General features: G+C 43.3%; 1 protein-coding gene across 1 annotated transcript in view; it reads left to right on the plus strand.

Moving 5' to 3' along the window:
* The first annotated feature begins 533 nt into the window (after positions 1-533).
* Positions 534-16148, plus strand: part of PCSK2 (proprotein convertase subtilisin/kexin type 2) — a 234672-nt gene continuing 219057 nt past the window's right edge. The window contains exon 1 of the mRNA XM_043480329.1: positions 534-1048. Within this exon, the coding sequence (XP_043336264.1) occupies positions 872-1048 (177 nt within the window). The 5' untranslated portion in view covers positions 534-871. The remainder of the gene's footprint in view (positions 1049-16148) is intronic.

The following is a 16148-nucleotide window of genomic DNA, read 5'->3' on the forward strand; positions in this document are numbered from 1 at the left end:
GGAAGCGAGTAGGATTTCAGTGTGTGCGTGTGTGTGTGTGTGTGTGCGTGCGTGCGCGCGCGCGCGTGTTTGTGTGTGAGAGAGGGAGAGGGAGGGAAAGAGACCGAGAGAGTTGTTTTGCAGCAGAAAATAAACAGGGACGCAGAGAAGGGAGAGGCCGGTGCCCCAGCTGTCCTCGGGGCCTCGGGAGCGGCGCACACCGTAATTCCCTTGCAGAGCCCCACAGATTTCCACCAACAATGACATCACTCCGGCGCCGCCGACCGGATTACAGCTGGGGGGATTTTCCCGGGAGCGCGCGGCCCGGGCGGCGATGGGGGCGCTCTCCAGGGTGCTGAAAGGGGCGGGGGCGCAGGCTCGCCGCGCGGCGCCCCCAGCGGGTGGAGGCGGACCGGCCGGGCCGGGGGCGGACAGGGGCGGGCCCGGGGCGGCCCTGGGTGAGGCCCGCCGCCTCTGCAGCCCTCATTGGCTGCCGGAGGGCGCACGTCACTCAGGCTGGTGCTTTCTTCCCGCCCCGATGGAACTGGAGCCGAGGAGGAGCTGAAAATGCAGATTTAGCATCAAGCACAGATACACTCGCTCTTTCTCTGAGATACACACAGCTCTGCACGTTAGCACCTCTGCGAGCGAGCCGGGCTGCCCGACCACACGGCTTCCCCGCCGGCCAGAGGCTGGAGAACACACACTGATTTGCTTCTTTCCAAACCCCTAATCAGTGTTTTCCTCTACACAAAGATTTTTCAAAAAACAAACACCAACAACAAAAACTACATCTTTTTTTTTTTTTTTTTTTAAATTTGGACCTTCCTTGTGGGACCCTGCTCCGCCATCCTGCGCGCCTCCTGACACCACTTTTCACTCCCAAAGAAAGATGAGAGGTGGTTGTATCTCCCAGGGGAAGGCGGCCGCGGGGCTCCTCTTCTGTGTCATGGTTTTTGTATCTGCCGAGAGACCGGTCTTCACGAATCATTTTCTTGTGGAGTTGCACAGAGGCGGGGAGGAAGAAGCTCGCCAAGTTGCAGCAGAGCACGGTTTTGGAGTCCGAAAGGTAAGCATCTCCCTTGCATTTCGCATGTTTGTTTCTAAACGGTGGCAGCCCTGCGCAATCTCATTGCAGATTCGCAAGTTTTCTTTCTTGTGCGATGCAGATATTCTGCCATCGGCTCTTCACACGACATCGCCTCCGGTGATCTTTCACGGGTTATGTAATTAAAATGCCCTTCAAATTCTACTCGGAAGGTCAGGAAAACAATTGATCGCCCTTTGACTTGGTGGAGAAAACAGGATAACACCTTTCAAACAATGCGGTGCGCCCGGGCTGCTGTCCGAGCGACCAAGTTCTCAAGGCTGCCTAGGGGTGAGGCAAGAAGTGCCGGCCGTCTGGTCTTGGCGTGGCTAACCCGTCGGGGATGTGCCCCCCGCCCCCATCTCCCGGAGAAAGGCTAGTTTTCGAGGGACAGGGCTGGAAGCTTGGACATCGCAGTTCATCTGCTTGCTTTTCGAACCCTGCGCCAGGACTTCCCTTGCCTGACTCTGGTCCCGGCTCTTTTCCAGGGAAGACGACCCCCAGCTCCAGGAAACTTGGAAACAGAACTGGTTTTTCTTTTCAAAATCGAGGGCTGAAACTTGCCCAGCTCGCCCCTGCCCACCCACCTCGAAGCGCACTCAGTCGGCTCCCTAGTTCTCAACTTGCGGCGGTAGACGCTGGGGAGGTAGATTTTAAGGGGATTTCCCCTCGGAGAAGTCGGGGTGTCTATCCCTGCATGTGGGCAGCCGGCTTGGCTTTCCCACCAGAAAGCGGGGATCCCCATCCAAGAAGTTGTCAGAGTTCAGTCGTTTCCCAGCCGGGATGCCGCGGGACTGCTTCGGAGACTCCAGGGTCCCCAGTCTGCGAGGGCGAGGGAGTGGAGAGCACTGGATGGAGGCCGCGGCTGATCTACTTGTTTCCTGCGAAATGTCCTGCCAGGGATCTGAAGTGTCCTTAGAGGACCTGACGAGGGGTGGGGTGGGGTGAGAGGGCAGAGAGAAAACGGGGCGAGCAGAATCTGGAGGACCGAGGGCTGCGTGCGATCTAGCGACCGGAGGGCTGGCCGGGTGGAAAGTCTGTGGGATCCCGGGTCCCAGTCCTCCCTCCTGACCCCAGGAAAGACTCTTGAGTTGAGCGGTGGGCGCTTCGGGTGCTGCTTGTGCGTCGCCAGGGCAGCGCGAGCTGGGGAGTCGGTCCCGACTTCCCACGCGTGGCGCCTCCCTCCCAGCCGCGGCTCAGGCTCCTTCCACCTGCTGCGGGTTCTCCTGCCTCCGTAGGGCGTCGGCCACCGAGGTCCCGACCCCCAAATGGGTCTGCCAGGGAGTCGGACGGAGGTCCGGGAGGAGACGCCAGGGCTTCTGGAGGCGCGCGGGCGGCTCCTGCGGGGGAACTTGTTGCTCGCGAAGGAAGCGTGGGTGGAGCAGAAAGAGGAGACACCCGCCGAGGAATCCCGCGCCGCTGGGGCCCGGGGTCTGGGGGCTGTTTTCAGGGTGCCGCCAACACAACAAACAAGCATCCCCTCCTTCTTCCTACCCTCACGCCCCCAAACTTGGCAAGATCCAGGAACCAGGCGCATAAATATAGTAGTGATTATTACTAGCTGACAGTCACGGGGGGTTGGGAGGGTGGGGGTGATGGAGTCTCTATACACACTTTTATTTAATACTCTCAAGAACTCTGGGAAGCTGCTGTTATTATGAAGCCTATGGTTCTGATAAGGAAATTACCTCAGATAAGGGTCCAGGATGAAAACTGTCAAGAATTTAAACTCAGATATTTGCAGGGCAGGAATACAGACGCAGTCGTAGAGAACGGACTCGGGGACACAAGGGAAGAAGCAGAGATGAACGTACGCTCTTTAACCTGTTAGTATATAGCACTCCAAGCTACCTGCTCTGCAGGGCATGCTCGACTTTAGGGTATGAAAAGAGATGTGGTAGCAAGCTCTTAAAAAATCCCACCTTTGTAAAACAGCTGCAGTTGGTGGGGAAAAATCTAACCCTCTCCCCGCCCTCCCCACCCGGGCTACCCAGGTGACTTCGTGGTAAAGAGTCCTGCCTACAATGCAAGAAACACAGGGGACTCGGGTTCTATCCCTGGATGGGGAAGATCCCCTGGAGAAGGAAATGGCAACCCACTCCAGTATTTTTGCCTGGGAAATCCCATGGACAGAGGAGTATGACTGGCTACAGTCTGTGAGGTTGCAAAAGAGTGGGACTCAACTGAGCAACTAAACACCAACTCACCCCCTACCAGACCTTTTCCATGGAGTGGGCTGACGTCATTATCCTGTTAACGTCTCCTTTTTGAAACTGTGCTCTTAGCATTTGATCTTAGCAATGTAAGCAAAATGTGGAGCTGAGACAGATCATGGCTTAACATTAGTTTTCTAAGAAAGTTGCTTCTGTTTTGTATGGTGGTGAACAGCTCAACAAGGGATTTACAGTTTTGGTGATGGGAATTGAGCAACACGGTGTAGAAAACAATCTCATAAAAGAATCTGAATCCTCTGCATACACTTAACTTGGAATCTTAGGGAACTCCTACTTTGGGGCGAAATCAGACACCTCAGCTTCTTTCCCATCCTTTGTCTCACAGCCTCAAACTTGCAATTCCCATCTAGGAAAGATGGGCTTTTACCTTGCCACATCTTCCTTACTTTTCCATGATCTCTCAGAAGTACTCTTATCCCATGATTTTTGCTCTGAGACATGTTTAAGTAAAAGTCAGTCTATGGCAAGGTACTTCCAATGAGTTGTTGCATGAAACTACACTTGTTGAGAATAAACATTCTTTTCCTCCTTTGGATCCATGTCCACCCATCCTCCTAGACTGAGTCCCCAAGCTTCCCTGATGCTATGAGCTTTCCCGTCTCCAAATTCCTGTGGGATGAAAAAGCAAAGACTACATGACTAAGCTGTGACGTTTCATTACTTGTTCCCTAGTCAGTTCATGAAACTCTTTGCGACCCTATGGACTATAGCCCCCAGGCTTCTGTGTCCGTGGAATTCTGCAGGCAAGAACAATGGAGTGGGTCGCCATGCTCTCCTCCAAGGGATCTTCCTGGCCCAGGGATCAAATCCACAGTCTCTTATATCTCCTACATTGGCAGTTGGGTTTTTTAATTGGTAACGCCCCCTGGGAAGCCCAGTCAGTTCATACATGTAAGTAAACATGGGTTTAAGTAGTGTCTTCTCGCTTAAAAGGTAAATATTCAGGGATGGAATCTTCTGTATTTCTGGTTTCCTTACCAATGCCAGCTATTATTGGATTTGCCAGCCTGTAAGAAAACTTCTTTCATTACTCCTCTGGGTTTCCCAAACACTGTTCAGTCTTATTTTCAGCATGCTGTACTGTACTTTTGTCAACACTTCTTATCTATTTTTAATTTTAAACCCTCAACACTTCCTTTTCCTTCCTCTCCCTATCACCCCATCCTTCTAGATGCTCAGTATAAGACAACAGAGAGTCTCAGCAGTTATTCATCTGAAGGACGGGGGAGGGCCTGCTCTTTTATTAAGTTATTTCTTCATCTCACACATCAGTAAGATAGAAATTATTGGCATCAACTCTAATTTTCAGATGAAAACCTTTAAAGCTCCAAGAGGTTAAAAGTAACTGCTTATATCTGATAGTTAAAAAGCAGCCCTCAGATTTAAAGCCAAATGGAAAATAATTTTGTTTTTCTATCATGCTGCCTCCAGGAAGCTTTCCCTGACTGCCAAATACTTTGCCTTTTGGGCACCATTTCAGAATTCAGTTATTTTTCCTTTTATTTTTTCTGTATTTAACACTTATTTGGTATTATATGAGCATATGTCATTAGTGTGCTTGAGTATGCACTTCTTCAGGTAGGTTGTAAATCTTCCAAAAGACAATATACTATGTCTTTTTATAGTGTCTATATTGAGCACAGTGGCCTATGTGTAAGAGCCTGAATGAATATTTGTCAATTATTTTGCCTAACTCCTTTGCAAACAGTTATATTTCCTCTTGAAAATGGAATAAATGTACCTGTAACTTTACCCTCAGGAAGGTGTGTTGAAACTAAAGTTTTCTATTTTATCATGATGTGGCCCAGATCTGTAAGACAGATGTATATGTCCAGAAGAATGACTAAGTTTACAACAATGAAAAAGACATTATTCTAAAGATTGCTTTAAAATTTTCAATACACTGCCAATTTTAATTCCTTTGAAAAATAAGATGAAAATTATTTATCAAAGTAATGTGTTGAGGGTTGGCCAAAAAGAATATGAGAATTAAAGTAGAAATCCAAACGACTGACAATTAAGTTTTTTTTCTTTTACTGTAATGTTTTATTTTTGGCTCATGAAGGACTGAGGCTAGGATGATTACACAAGTAAAATCATGTGACCACTTTTATATGCATAATTGTTAAAAGTTTTTTAGTCTAGTAGTAATTATACTATTAGGTAATGAAAAAGTAAATTTCTGGTCATTTTAATTTTATTGAAGTATAATTTAGGAAAGATTTCTTTCCCAGATGCTGGGAAAGATTAAAGGCAGGAGAAGGGGATGACAGAGGATGGATGGCATCACCGACTTGATGGACATAAGTTTGAGCAAACTCCAGGAGTTGGTAATGGACAGGGAAGCCTGGCATGCTGCAGTCCGTGGGGTTGCAAAGAATTGAAGACAACTGAGCAACTGAACTGAACTGAACTAAACTGAATTTAGGAAAGAGCACAGCTTGAAAATTTTTCATTAAATGGGCACACATGTGTACCCAGCATCTAAATCAAGAGATAAACTATTATCAGCATTCCAAAAGTCCCCCTTTTGCTCACCTGGATAGTTTTTAGCTTTAGGCTAAATTGCTTAAAAAATATTGCTTCTGTGAATATTGTAGTATATGTATGTTGGTGAATACATTTATACCTTTCTGTTGGGAATATTCTTAGGAATATCAGTTTTCCTTTGTTGTATAACAAACCACTACAAATTTAGTGACCTAAAACCACATAAATTGGTTATTTCTTTTCTTTCTTGCATAAAGAGTCTGGCACATGTTAGTTGGTTCGTGAGGCTTCTGCTTAAAGCCTCACAGACTGAGTTCTGGATATTGACCGGCTGTGTCCGCATCTAGAGGCACAACTAAGGGAAAATCCTCTTCCAAGCACATTTAGATTTTAATGAGAGTTCAACTCATTGTAGTTGCAGACCTGAAATCTTTATTTTCTTGCTGGCTGTAGGACCAGGACTACTCCCAGCTTCTAGAGGTGACCCTCATGACCTTGCCACATGGCCTCCTCCATAAGCTTTCACACAGTCTCACCCTTCAGATCTCTGCTTTCTGGAAGGGACAGTCCCTGGTTAACATTAACCTGATTAGGTCAGGCCCACCCAGGAAAACTTCTCTTTTGACTCTTTTGAATCAGACTAAATTGATTTGGGGCCTTAAGTACATTTGATAAACCTCTTCACCTCTGCCATGTGATGTACTCTAATCACAGAAGGAAAGTTGTCATAGTCACAATCCTGCTCTTACTCAAAGGGGAGGGGATTATTTGGGGCACAGGACACAGGGTGCAGAGATACTGGGGGCCCTCCCAGAATTCTGCCTACCACAGCCTAACCCTAACCCTAACTGGTAAACAGTTTTCCACAGTAGTTGCGCCAGTTTGCATGCCTGCGAGCCGTGTGTGAAGATTCTGATTGCTCCACATCCCCACCAACATTTGATATTTTATCCCTTTTTCCTTTTAGCTGTTTTGATGGGTACGTAGTGTGTCTAGTTGTGATTTGTACTCTGTGTTTCCCTGATGATCCATTGAAGCTGAATGCCTCTTCGTATGCTTATTTGTGTTTTGGATTTTTTTTTAATGCAGTATCTGTTCAGGTGTTTTGCCCTTAAAATGTTTTCTTTTGGGTTATCTGTCTTAATTTTGGGTTGTAGGGGTTCTTTACCTATTAGGGATAGGAATCTTTTGGCAGATATATGTATTTTGAATATTTATTTTCACCATTTTAATAGTGTCTTAATACCCCTATGATATTGAATCCATATTGTATAACTTTACTTTCACTTCCAATGCAAGTAATTTTGTCAGTCAAAAGAATTCTCTGGCCATATTCCTCTGTTTGGGGGATGAAGGCAGACATAACAGGAAATAGATTTGATCCTAAGTGTTTCCAAAAGGATTCCTATTTAGGAAGCCCTTAAGGGACAGTTTTTCTGACTACAAGATCTACTCCCACACTAGCTAAAGGAAAAGAGCCCGGAACCCTACTTCTCCAACATGGCTGCCATGAATTCCTTTTGGACCCCAACTTAATACATTATGACTTAGGTCAAGTCCAAGTTCTTCCCTCACACCTTCTCTGATTGTTCTAGAACAGAGCATTTATCTCTTGGGAATTTCCATTGCACATAATCTGTTCCTCTCCTTGGACCAGTCACCAGTCACATCTGTTACAGGCATCACCATGCCCAATGCCCCTCTTGTAGTTAAAGGAAACCAAGAACAGTAATGCCTAAAGGAAAAGATGATGTGATTTGGATTAGACAGGGCTGGAGACTTGGCTTAGTAATGAAATCCCTCAGAGGCTTGTTTTATTTGAAATGGTTAATAAAATATGGGGGTTGTGAAAGATCAATAATATAGTGCATGTCAGGTTCTGGACACAGTGCTGAGTGTGTAGAATAAAGGCCTGTTATTGGTGGTAGTAATAATAACAAGATGATGACCTGGCAATATTTTTTACTCAAAAAAGCTTTTGTGGGTTGTACCTTCTCAGGAGTGACAATTAAGCGAAGAATAGACACTCAACCCAATGGCAACCCATCCATGAATCAACCATGGTCCATGAGATGGCCTGGCCCAAATAGTTCAGTGATCTGTAATTCATTATAGACCATGGTAATTATCTCCACCAATCATACCGGATTCCTTAGGAAATTTGACTCACCACTTGCTATAGAATGGAGAATAGAGTGTAGTTGGCATTAGAGCACCCACCCAGGTCTTGGGAGATGCAAATATTTCATCTGAGTTTCTAATAACTTCCAGCTCAACTTCTCAGCCAAAGAACTCTGTGACACAGACTTAAAGCTAATCATCAAACTAACTTCCTCTTCTGTATTAGCTACAGAAAGACCTCATTTCCCAGCCTGCCTTACAGGTAGATATGATCATATGATAATCCCAGACAAGGTATTATAAACAGAAGTGATGTGCATTTCTTCTGTGCTTGATGCATAAAAACTACAGGTAGGTTGATTTTCCACACTCTTTTCTGTTCTGAGGCTTGATGTGATTGAGAACAGTAACTTTGGAAGCAAAAGCTAAAGATAGCGGAGTCAAAAGATGAGAGGATCCCACATCCCTGACTCTTGACTTAGATGACCTTATCTGAATGAAAAATTATTATATTAAGGCACTGAGATTCAGGATTTTATTTTTAGAACAACCAGCATTACTCAAACCAATACATTCTCAATAAATGTCCCTTTATTGCTGAAATGATTCTCCAAATCTTGCAACTAAACCAAGCCAATTATAGCAACAATAGTATTTTAAAAAGACTTATACGAGAGTTCTTAGATTTTCATCTCATAATGTCAACCAACTTTTCAGGTCCTTGTAACTTGTGTTCTCCAAGAATATAAAATCCACTCAACACTTTGTCCCTCCTACTGACAACCAGTATGCCCTACACATAGTGGATACTCATTATGTGCTTCTTGACTGATACAGGCACTTGGGTCACAAAACAATGATTTAGTCACCAACTCAGAGAGAAGGTATGTGAAGAACTAGTCTTTAAGAAATTATTCCTATAGTACCCATTTATTTATAGGCAGAAATTTAGGAAATAGAAGTTGTTAACAACCAGCAAATCACTGACTGACAGACTCCAGTGTTTCCCTGAAATTCCTGACATAGAAATGATCAATACTAGAATAGATGAGTTCTTTGAGCAGAGAAAATAAAGCCTGCAGTTAAAACTGATAAATATAAAAGAAGGGGGAAAATATACCTCTTTTTCTCAAATGAGTGAATATCTAGAAATCAGTTTCTATTTCAAAAGGTCTTATTAGCTATAGATCATAATGTTATAGTACATCAGAGAGTGATGCTGATAGTTAAGTTTGTAATAATTATATATTCAAGTGTAACTACTCAAAGAAGTCAAGCTTTAAAAATAAAATATGAAACCTGATGTTTAAATGTTTTCCCCCAACTACACAGAAACTTTAATTTACATTTGAGCTCAGATTCATCATTTTGATAGAAATCCTGTACAAAATTTCTAGAATTGAGATTCAAATAACCACAGGGCAGTTAAAAAACAAGAATTTTAGTTTGACTTTTTCTACTAAGATGTATCTGTTATAGCTAAAGATGATTTGGTGGCTAAAATCCTCTGATTGTCAGTGAATCAAAAATTATATCTGAGTTAACTCTTCTAACCTAAATATAATGATTGGATATTAGTTGATCGCTTCTACATGGCTTTCTACATATAGAAAAGGCAATAAACTCTCTTGACAAATTATTTTTGTCCCTAAAGCTATTTGACCATGATATTTTGGGTATTGTTGTGATATGCTGAAGTCCTCTGATGAGAATAGTTGGAAATAATAATTCTTAGTCTTAGGTTGCAAATGAAACATTGACACAAACCCTTAATTTTCTGACATAGAATGAAATAAACTTAAGAATGTTACAGCATGTTAATACTTCCCCCCATTATAAAGTTGATAAGAGCATGAAGAAAATTGTAAGATCCTAAAATGGTCCTTCATTTATAACTTTAAATGTGACGTTGACTCCCCTAAACATCCAATTCTTCTAGTTTTTCCTAAAATCTAATTTCATCACAAGCCCTATTACTAGAACTTCTTCAATCCCGAGCTCTTCATTTTCGTGCATCTCCTGGTTAGCTGGGTTTTATTTAAAAGTGAAGGGATGAGCCAGCACATGAAAAAGGAACTCTCCTCTCTTTGATATAAAAAAGAGAAGAGTGGGCAGATGAAGTTCAGTTTTTAGGTCACAGAGGATGATATGGGAAGAATATCCACTTAGGAGTCACAGTTATTTCAAAGATGTAGGAGGCAAGGTCAATGTTTAGAGTGAAGAAAGCAGGGCTGGGATGGGGGCTTCAAAAGAGATAAAGTCTTGTGCTCTGAAAATGGGAATGGGAGAAGATGCTGACAGAGGGCCAGTACCAAGGGGCCAAGCAGGAGAGCACAGATTTATAGTATCACCAATTGAGTCATTTTCTTAAATAGCACTCAAATGGGGGTGATGGAAGTGGGGAGAAAAAGCAATGGAGTTTTTAAAAAATGGAATATCAAAAAAGTAGAAGTAGAAGAAAAGGTTAATTGAGATTAGTAGTGAGAGAGCTGAACAGAAGAAAGATATGGTGAGTAGGGTGTTGAAACTCAAGACTCCCCAAATTGAGCACTTCCAGACAATGATAAGGTCCATGCAGGTGAGTTACCAAAGTCAAAAAGAGATGAAGGTGATCAACAAGCTGAAAGTCAAATGCACAAGCATCCATCCACATGCACCTCAGTCGTGCCATAGCTAAATAGCATCACCAAGGAAGAGTGTTGAGAGAAAATGAAGTGAAGAGGTTCGAACACAAAATTTCCGGGGACTTTGGACGTGGAGGGAGAAAGAGGAGACAGAACTTGGACTGTTAGGGATATGGAAGGATAATTGAGAGAGTGCAGGGCTGTGAACAGGATGGAGTTGAGGATTAGGAAAGGAGGGATGGGGCAACAGTGGCCCCTGGCGTTAGAGATGAGGTCATTATTAAAATTGGAGGAGCCACCTTAGCACATGGGAAGAAAAGTATGTTGATTTGGGTCCCCAGGAGTAGTCCTTGGGATAAGGATTAAATACAAATTGTTTATTCAGGGAGTGATTCTAGTCAATATTGGCAGGGGAGTGGGCAATTGAGAAAGGGAAGGCAGGAATTAAGGGTGTATCATATAACAAGTTGTCACTATGAGTGACTGGAACTCAGTCCCACTAGGAAACTCTGGGAGCTGGTTTAGAATCGTGTCTCAGAATCATACTGCCTGAGTTGGGAGGGAACTGGGGTATTTATACACCAATTGCAATCAGACATTGATTCATGATTTCTCTTGGGTGGCATTGACTCTGCAGCATTTTGACTTGGCAAATGCTCAAACAGAGCATAATTTGGCCGCCAGAGAAAATTCTCAGACAAGTAGATCCAGAGGCTTGCATGCACTAAATGCTGAGGTCCAAAGGGATTTGAACAGGAAATTGATAGTGTCTGCTACAGGAAGGAAGCCAAACTGCAGTCAGTAAGATGAAGTGGAAGTATCATGTGTTGACAATTCCTTCACATAGTGGTAAAGGGGGGACAAGAAGAAAAGTCTTGCTTCTCTCCCAATTTGTCCCACCCTCCACCCACCCATAACCACGTTCACACACCTCTGTTCTCTAAGTCTTTGTCTCTATTCCTGCCTTGGAAATAGGGTCATCTGTACTATTTTCCTACATTTTATTTGCATGTATTAATACATGATATTTGTTTTTCTCTTTCTGACTTTACTCTGTATGACAGGGTCTATCTAGGTCCATCCACATCACCACAAATGACAAAATTTCATTCCTTTTTATGGCTGAGTAATATTCTGTTGTATACATGTATCATATCTCCTTTATCCATGCATCTGTCGGTGGACATTTTGGGTGCATTGAGAGAACAGCATTGACATATATGTACTGCCATGTGTAAAACAGACAGCTAGCGGAAGCTGCTGTCTAGCACAGGGAGCTCAGCTGGGTGCTCTGTGATGACCCAGAGGGGTGGGATGGGGTGGGAGGGAGGCTCAAGAAAGAGGGCATATATGTTCACATATAGCTGATTCACGTCGTTATACAGCAGAAACTAACACAATATTGAAAAGCACTTATACTCCAATAATAAAATTTTTTAAAAACTCAAGAAAGAGGAAAAGTATTATTATGGTGACTTAAACTCATTTGCTTTTAATGATTTTTATGATAATGATTTCTAAACACTTGTCAGACCACTCAGCAATTGGTACCCCACCAAAATATTGTGAGGTACCTGCTGGTTATTCTAACTGGTTTATCCAGACTCATTTAAATTTTGACAACCAATAACTGATGTTATGGAATTATAGCCTATCAGAGCAGGAAGAGATCTTGGAAAGACATTAGATTAACCCCAAATTTTATACACGAGGAAAAGGAGATGAAATGTGATGTTTATGTTCCCAGAAATTTGCAATGAACCCTTTTGCTTCCTGCTGTGGTTCAAACGATGCATTCACACTAGACGAGAGAGAGAACCAGACTGAACAAGATGTCTTTGAGTGATTAGGCACGTAAACCAACTTGTTGTTTGCCGGTTCATTTCAGGTCCTCCTGGTCTGCTTTTCAGTTTGGCACCTGCATTTTTTATGGATTCCAGGTTACCAAACAAAACTGCTCATAGATGCAGCGATTAAAACAACAATCTATTGGATTTATACTTGGTAAAAGGTAGAATAAGAATTTTGTATTTCTTTGACTGCCTCCTTAGTGTCTAACACAGTGCTGTACATTTAGCAAGTACTCAATAAATATCAAAATACGTGGTTAGAAAAAATTCAAAAGGCTTCGCAATAGCATTAGATGCTCAGTAAATGACAAACAGATGTGTTATGAGATACTGTAATCAGGAAAATCAAGCATGTTAGGAACAGTTATAAGAATATCCTAATTTGTGCCTGTGTTAAATGACTTCAATTAATTAATTACCATTAATAGCCTAAAATCTTAAGGAGATTTTAAGGAGACTTAAGGAGAAATTAAGAAGCCAGCAGCAGAAGACAGCAAGGAGATCCACAAATTCTGTTTCCTTGCCCTTAGCTTGTTCTCCAAGTCTGTGAGGGCAGGGGTTGGGGATGGGGATGGGGGTAATGTCAGTTTCATCAGGACGCCATCAGTTCTCTTAAAAAAATGATGGAGTTTGCATGTAAAATGGTAGTTGGCATGAAACAGTTGATTCTAATCAGTTCTTGTTACCTGTGTTTCTAGGGAGTGTCAATCAAGAATAGGAGACCAAGTGAGACCTTGCAGAGCCCAAGATGTGGGAAGGGGTTTGGGAAACAAGCCCCTGTTGGTCTCTTGGAGTCCAGGAGTAGTACCATGGGGGAGTGGGATGCAGAATCAGGCCAAGGGAACCTTGAAGAGTTGTGTCTGCAATGAGGCAAGGCATGAGCCAAATTTGGACCCAGAAGCTGAAGCCTGAAACAAGCCATTCTGGCCATGAACTTAGAAAGGAGGAAAGGACCAAAAAAAAGTTATGGGTGTTTGAAACTAATGGACAAAGAAAGTAACAGGAGCCACAGTCTTATTAGAGGAAGCATACAAGCAGAAGAAGGTTTAGTCCATTCAATAAGCATGTACCTAGCATACTCAGCAAGTGTGATATCAGACCCCAAACATGGACTTGGGAACAAGTAAGAAAGGTTTCAGATATAGAGGAGAGATCAAACTCTTGTGTGCAAACACTTTTTGAATCTTTGGTTGTGTTACATTTATTAAGTCCCATTGGCCAAAGAAAGCCATCTGGTCAGGCTCAAAGTCAGTGTGGGAGGGAACCACCCAAAGGAACTGATATGGAGAGACATAAGCAAAATGAGGGGGGACTTCCTTGGTGGTCCAATGGTTGGGACTTCTTCTGATATGGGCAGTGCCAGTTCAATCCCTGGTTGGGGGACTGTGATCCCACATGCCTTGTGGTCAAGAGACCAAAGCATAGCACAGAGGCAATGTTGTAACAAATTCAATAAAGACTTTTAAAAAAATGTTCCACATTAAAAAAAAAAAATGAGGACCACTTGTGCAACATTCTCCTACAGGACACTCTGGGAGCTATACCATCTCTGAGTTATCCCATCCAAGGAGGAGGAAGCCAGAAAATGTAGCCACCAGCCCCCATTCTTCATCAGATTACACCTGAGGGGCAGCAAATCCCTTGTACTTCTGCCCGCCCCAAGCAGACCAAGCATGCATCCACAGTCAGAGAAACCCCTCAGCAGAGAGATGCATGAAGACTTTGGCACAGAGAGACACTGTCTACAGTGACCTCCAGGGCAGGGAGAGGGGATACAGGAAGGGCATTAAAACTGTCTGCTGCATAAGCAGTGGAGACACAGACATCGAAAACAGACTTATGGACATGGCTGCAGGGGGGTGGAAGGAGAGGGTGGGATGTATGGAGAGAGTAATGTGGAAACATACATCACCATATGTAGAATAGAGAGCCAATGGGAATTTGCCCTATGACTCAGAGAACTCAAACCAGGGTTCGGTAACAACCTAGAGGGGTGGGATGGGGAGGGAGGTGGGAGGGCTGTAAAGTAAGAGGGGACATGGGTAAACCTATGCCTGATTCATGCTGATGTTTAGTAGAAACCAACACAATACCGTAAAGCAATTATCTTTCAATTAAAACTAAATTAAAAAAAAAAATCATCTGCTGCACAGAGGGCATAAGTAAAATACAGAAATATAGAAATCGCAGATAAATTGGAGTGCTTGTCATAGGCAACCAGAGTCCTGGTCATGTATTTTGTGATGGATCTGTGATATCCAACATGTGAAGCGGAAGGGGAGTCTTCACAAGGCAGGCAAGGTCAAGTTGAGGTGATTTGCAGTGAGGCTCAGAATTTCAGCAAGTTAAGGTAAAAGGGGGTTTATAGAGGATGGTGTAGCAGGTGAAACAAAATGCACTGGAATTGTATAAGGTTTACAATTAGTATCACCTGACTAGATGCTAAGAAAGAGGGGAGATGAAGCCACAGAAGTGGACTGAGGACAGTTCATGAGGGCTCACCCACACCATGTTAGGCATTGGAATTTTGTGCCTAAATAGAAGGGGGCATTGAAAGGTTCTTGGAAAGTATAACCAAGTGGCCACATACAGGAAACCCTAGGATAACAAGTTGAACTGATAATGAAGTTGGGGGTAGAGGCTGCCTTATTCCTTTGTCCTAAGAAACCATTCATATCCTGGAAGCAGGTAGCACCATCCCTTTTGTCAGATGTTGCTATTAGGGAATCAGGTTACCTGTCTTTTACCCCATTGCCACTGGGTGATGACATCAGAGCTGCTAATAGCCACAATGATGGCTCGTAGAGGTAGCCAGTTCTGTCCATGAAATTTATTCCGGCTAAGAACAAAATGATTCAATGCATCCCACTTCCTCCCCAATACACAAATACATGAATCTAAAACTAGCCCCCTGATGTACAAATCAAACAGAAAAGCCAAGACAGAAATGTCATCTCAGCACACCAGATAAGCCCCTTATTCCCTGATTTCCAAAGGAACAGTGCCTGTACTAGGTTTTCATTTCTGAGATGATACATGGAAATTTTCCTTAGTTTAGAAAGGAACTGTCTGTGTGAATAAGGCTGAGACTCAGCTACTCTTCACCTGTCTCATTGTCTGTCATTTTAGATTTGATATAAATCAGTTGTGTAGTTCTTGGGAATAAATCAGAGTTTGAATCCCACTGTGGACTAGTAGCTCAGGTCTACAGAAACAAACAATCATGGACATCCCAAGCTGTTTTGCCTTTTGTTGCTCTTAGTTGTAGGCAAGAGAAGCTCTTAGCACGACAGAAGAGAATTGAGTGTTGTCCATGGAGAACAAAGCTTAGGAGAAGCTTAGAAATGAGCTAGCTGGGTTTAGAACCAGGTGTCCTGAGTGCTAGACCAAGGATTTTCCCCTCTCCCCTTTATCTTCCCCTCAAATAGCTGACCCGCTCTCTTACAAATAGCTAATTCCAAAGGAACATCCATCCATATAGTTATATTCTATTGACAAGTTTTTATTGAGCCCTGCAGAGACAAAGTGCTTTGAAGGGGCTGGGTTCTACAGACAGCAATGTGACATATTCAGATTTATGTGCAAAGAAAAACATATTATAGTTCTTTAGCTTGTAAGACTTCACTTGATCTGATGGCTTCATCCAGCTCTTACAAATACCTATTTTATGTGTTGAAGTGTGGAAAGCTCTGTTCAGCAGTTGGCTTCTGGTTCTACACACAAAGGGCTTTCTCAGATCAGGTGACCCTTACAATATGCCCTG

This window comes from Cervus canadensis, chromosome 10, assembly GCF_019320065.1.
Source record: "Cervus canadensis isolate Bull #8, Minnesota chromosome 10, ASM1932006v1, whole genome shotgun sequence".
Classification (NCBI taxonomy): Eukaryota; Metazoa; Chordata; class Mammalia; order Artiodactyla; family Cervidae; genus Cervus; species Cervus canadensis.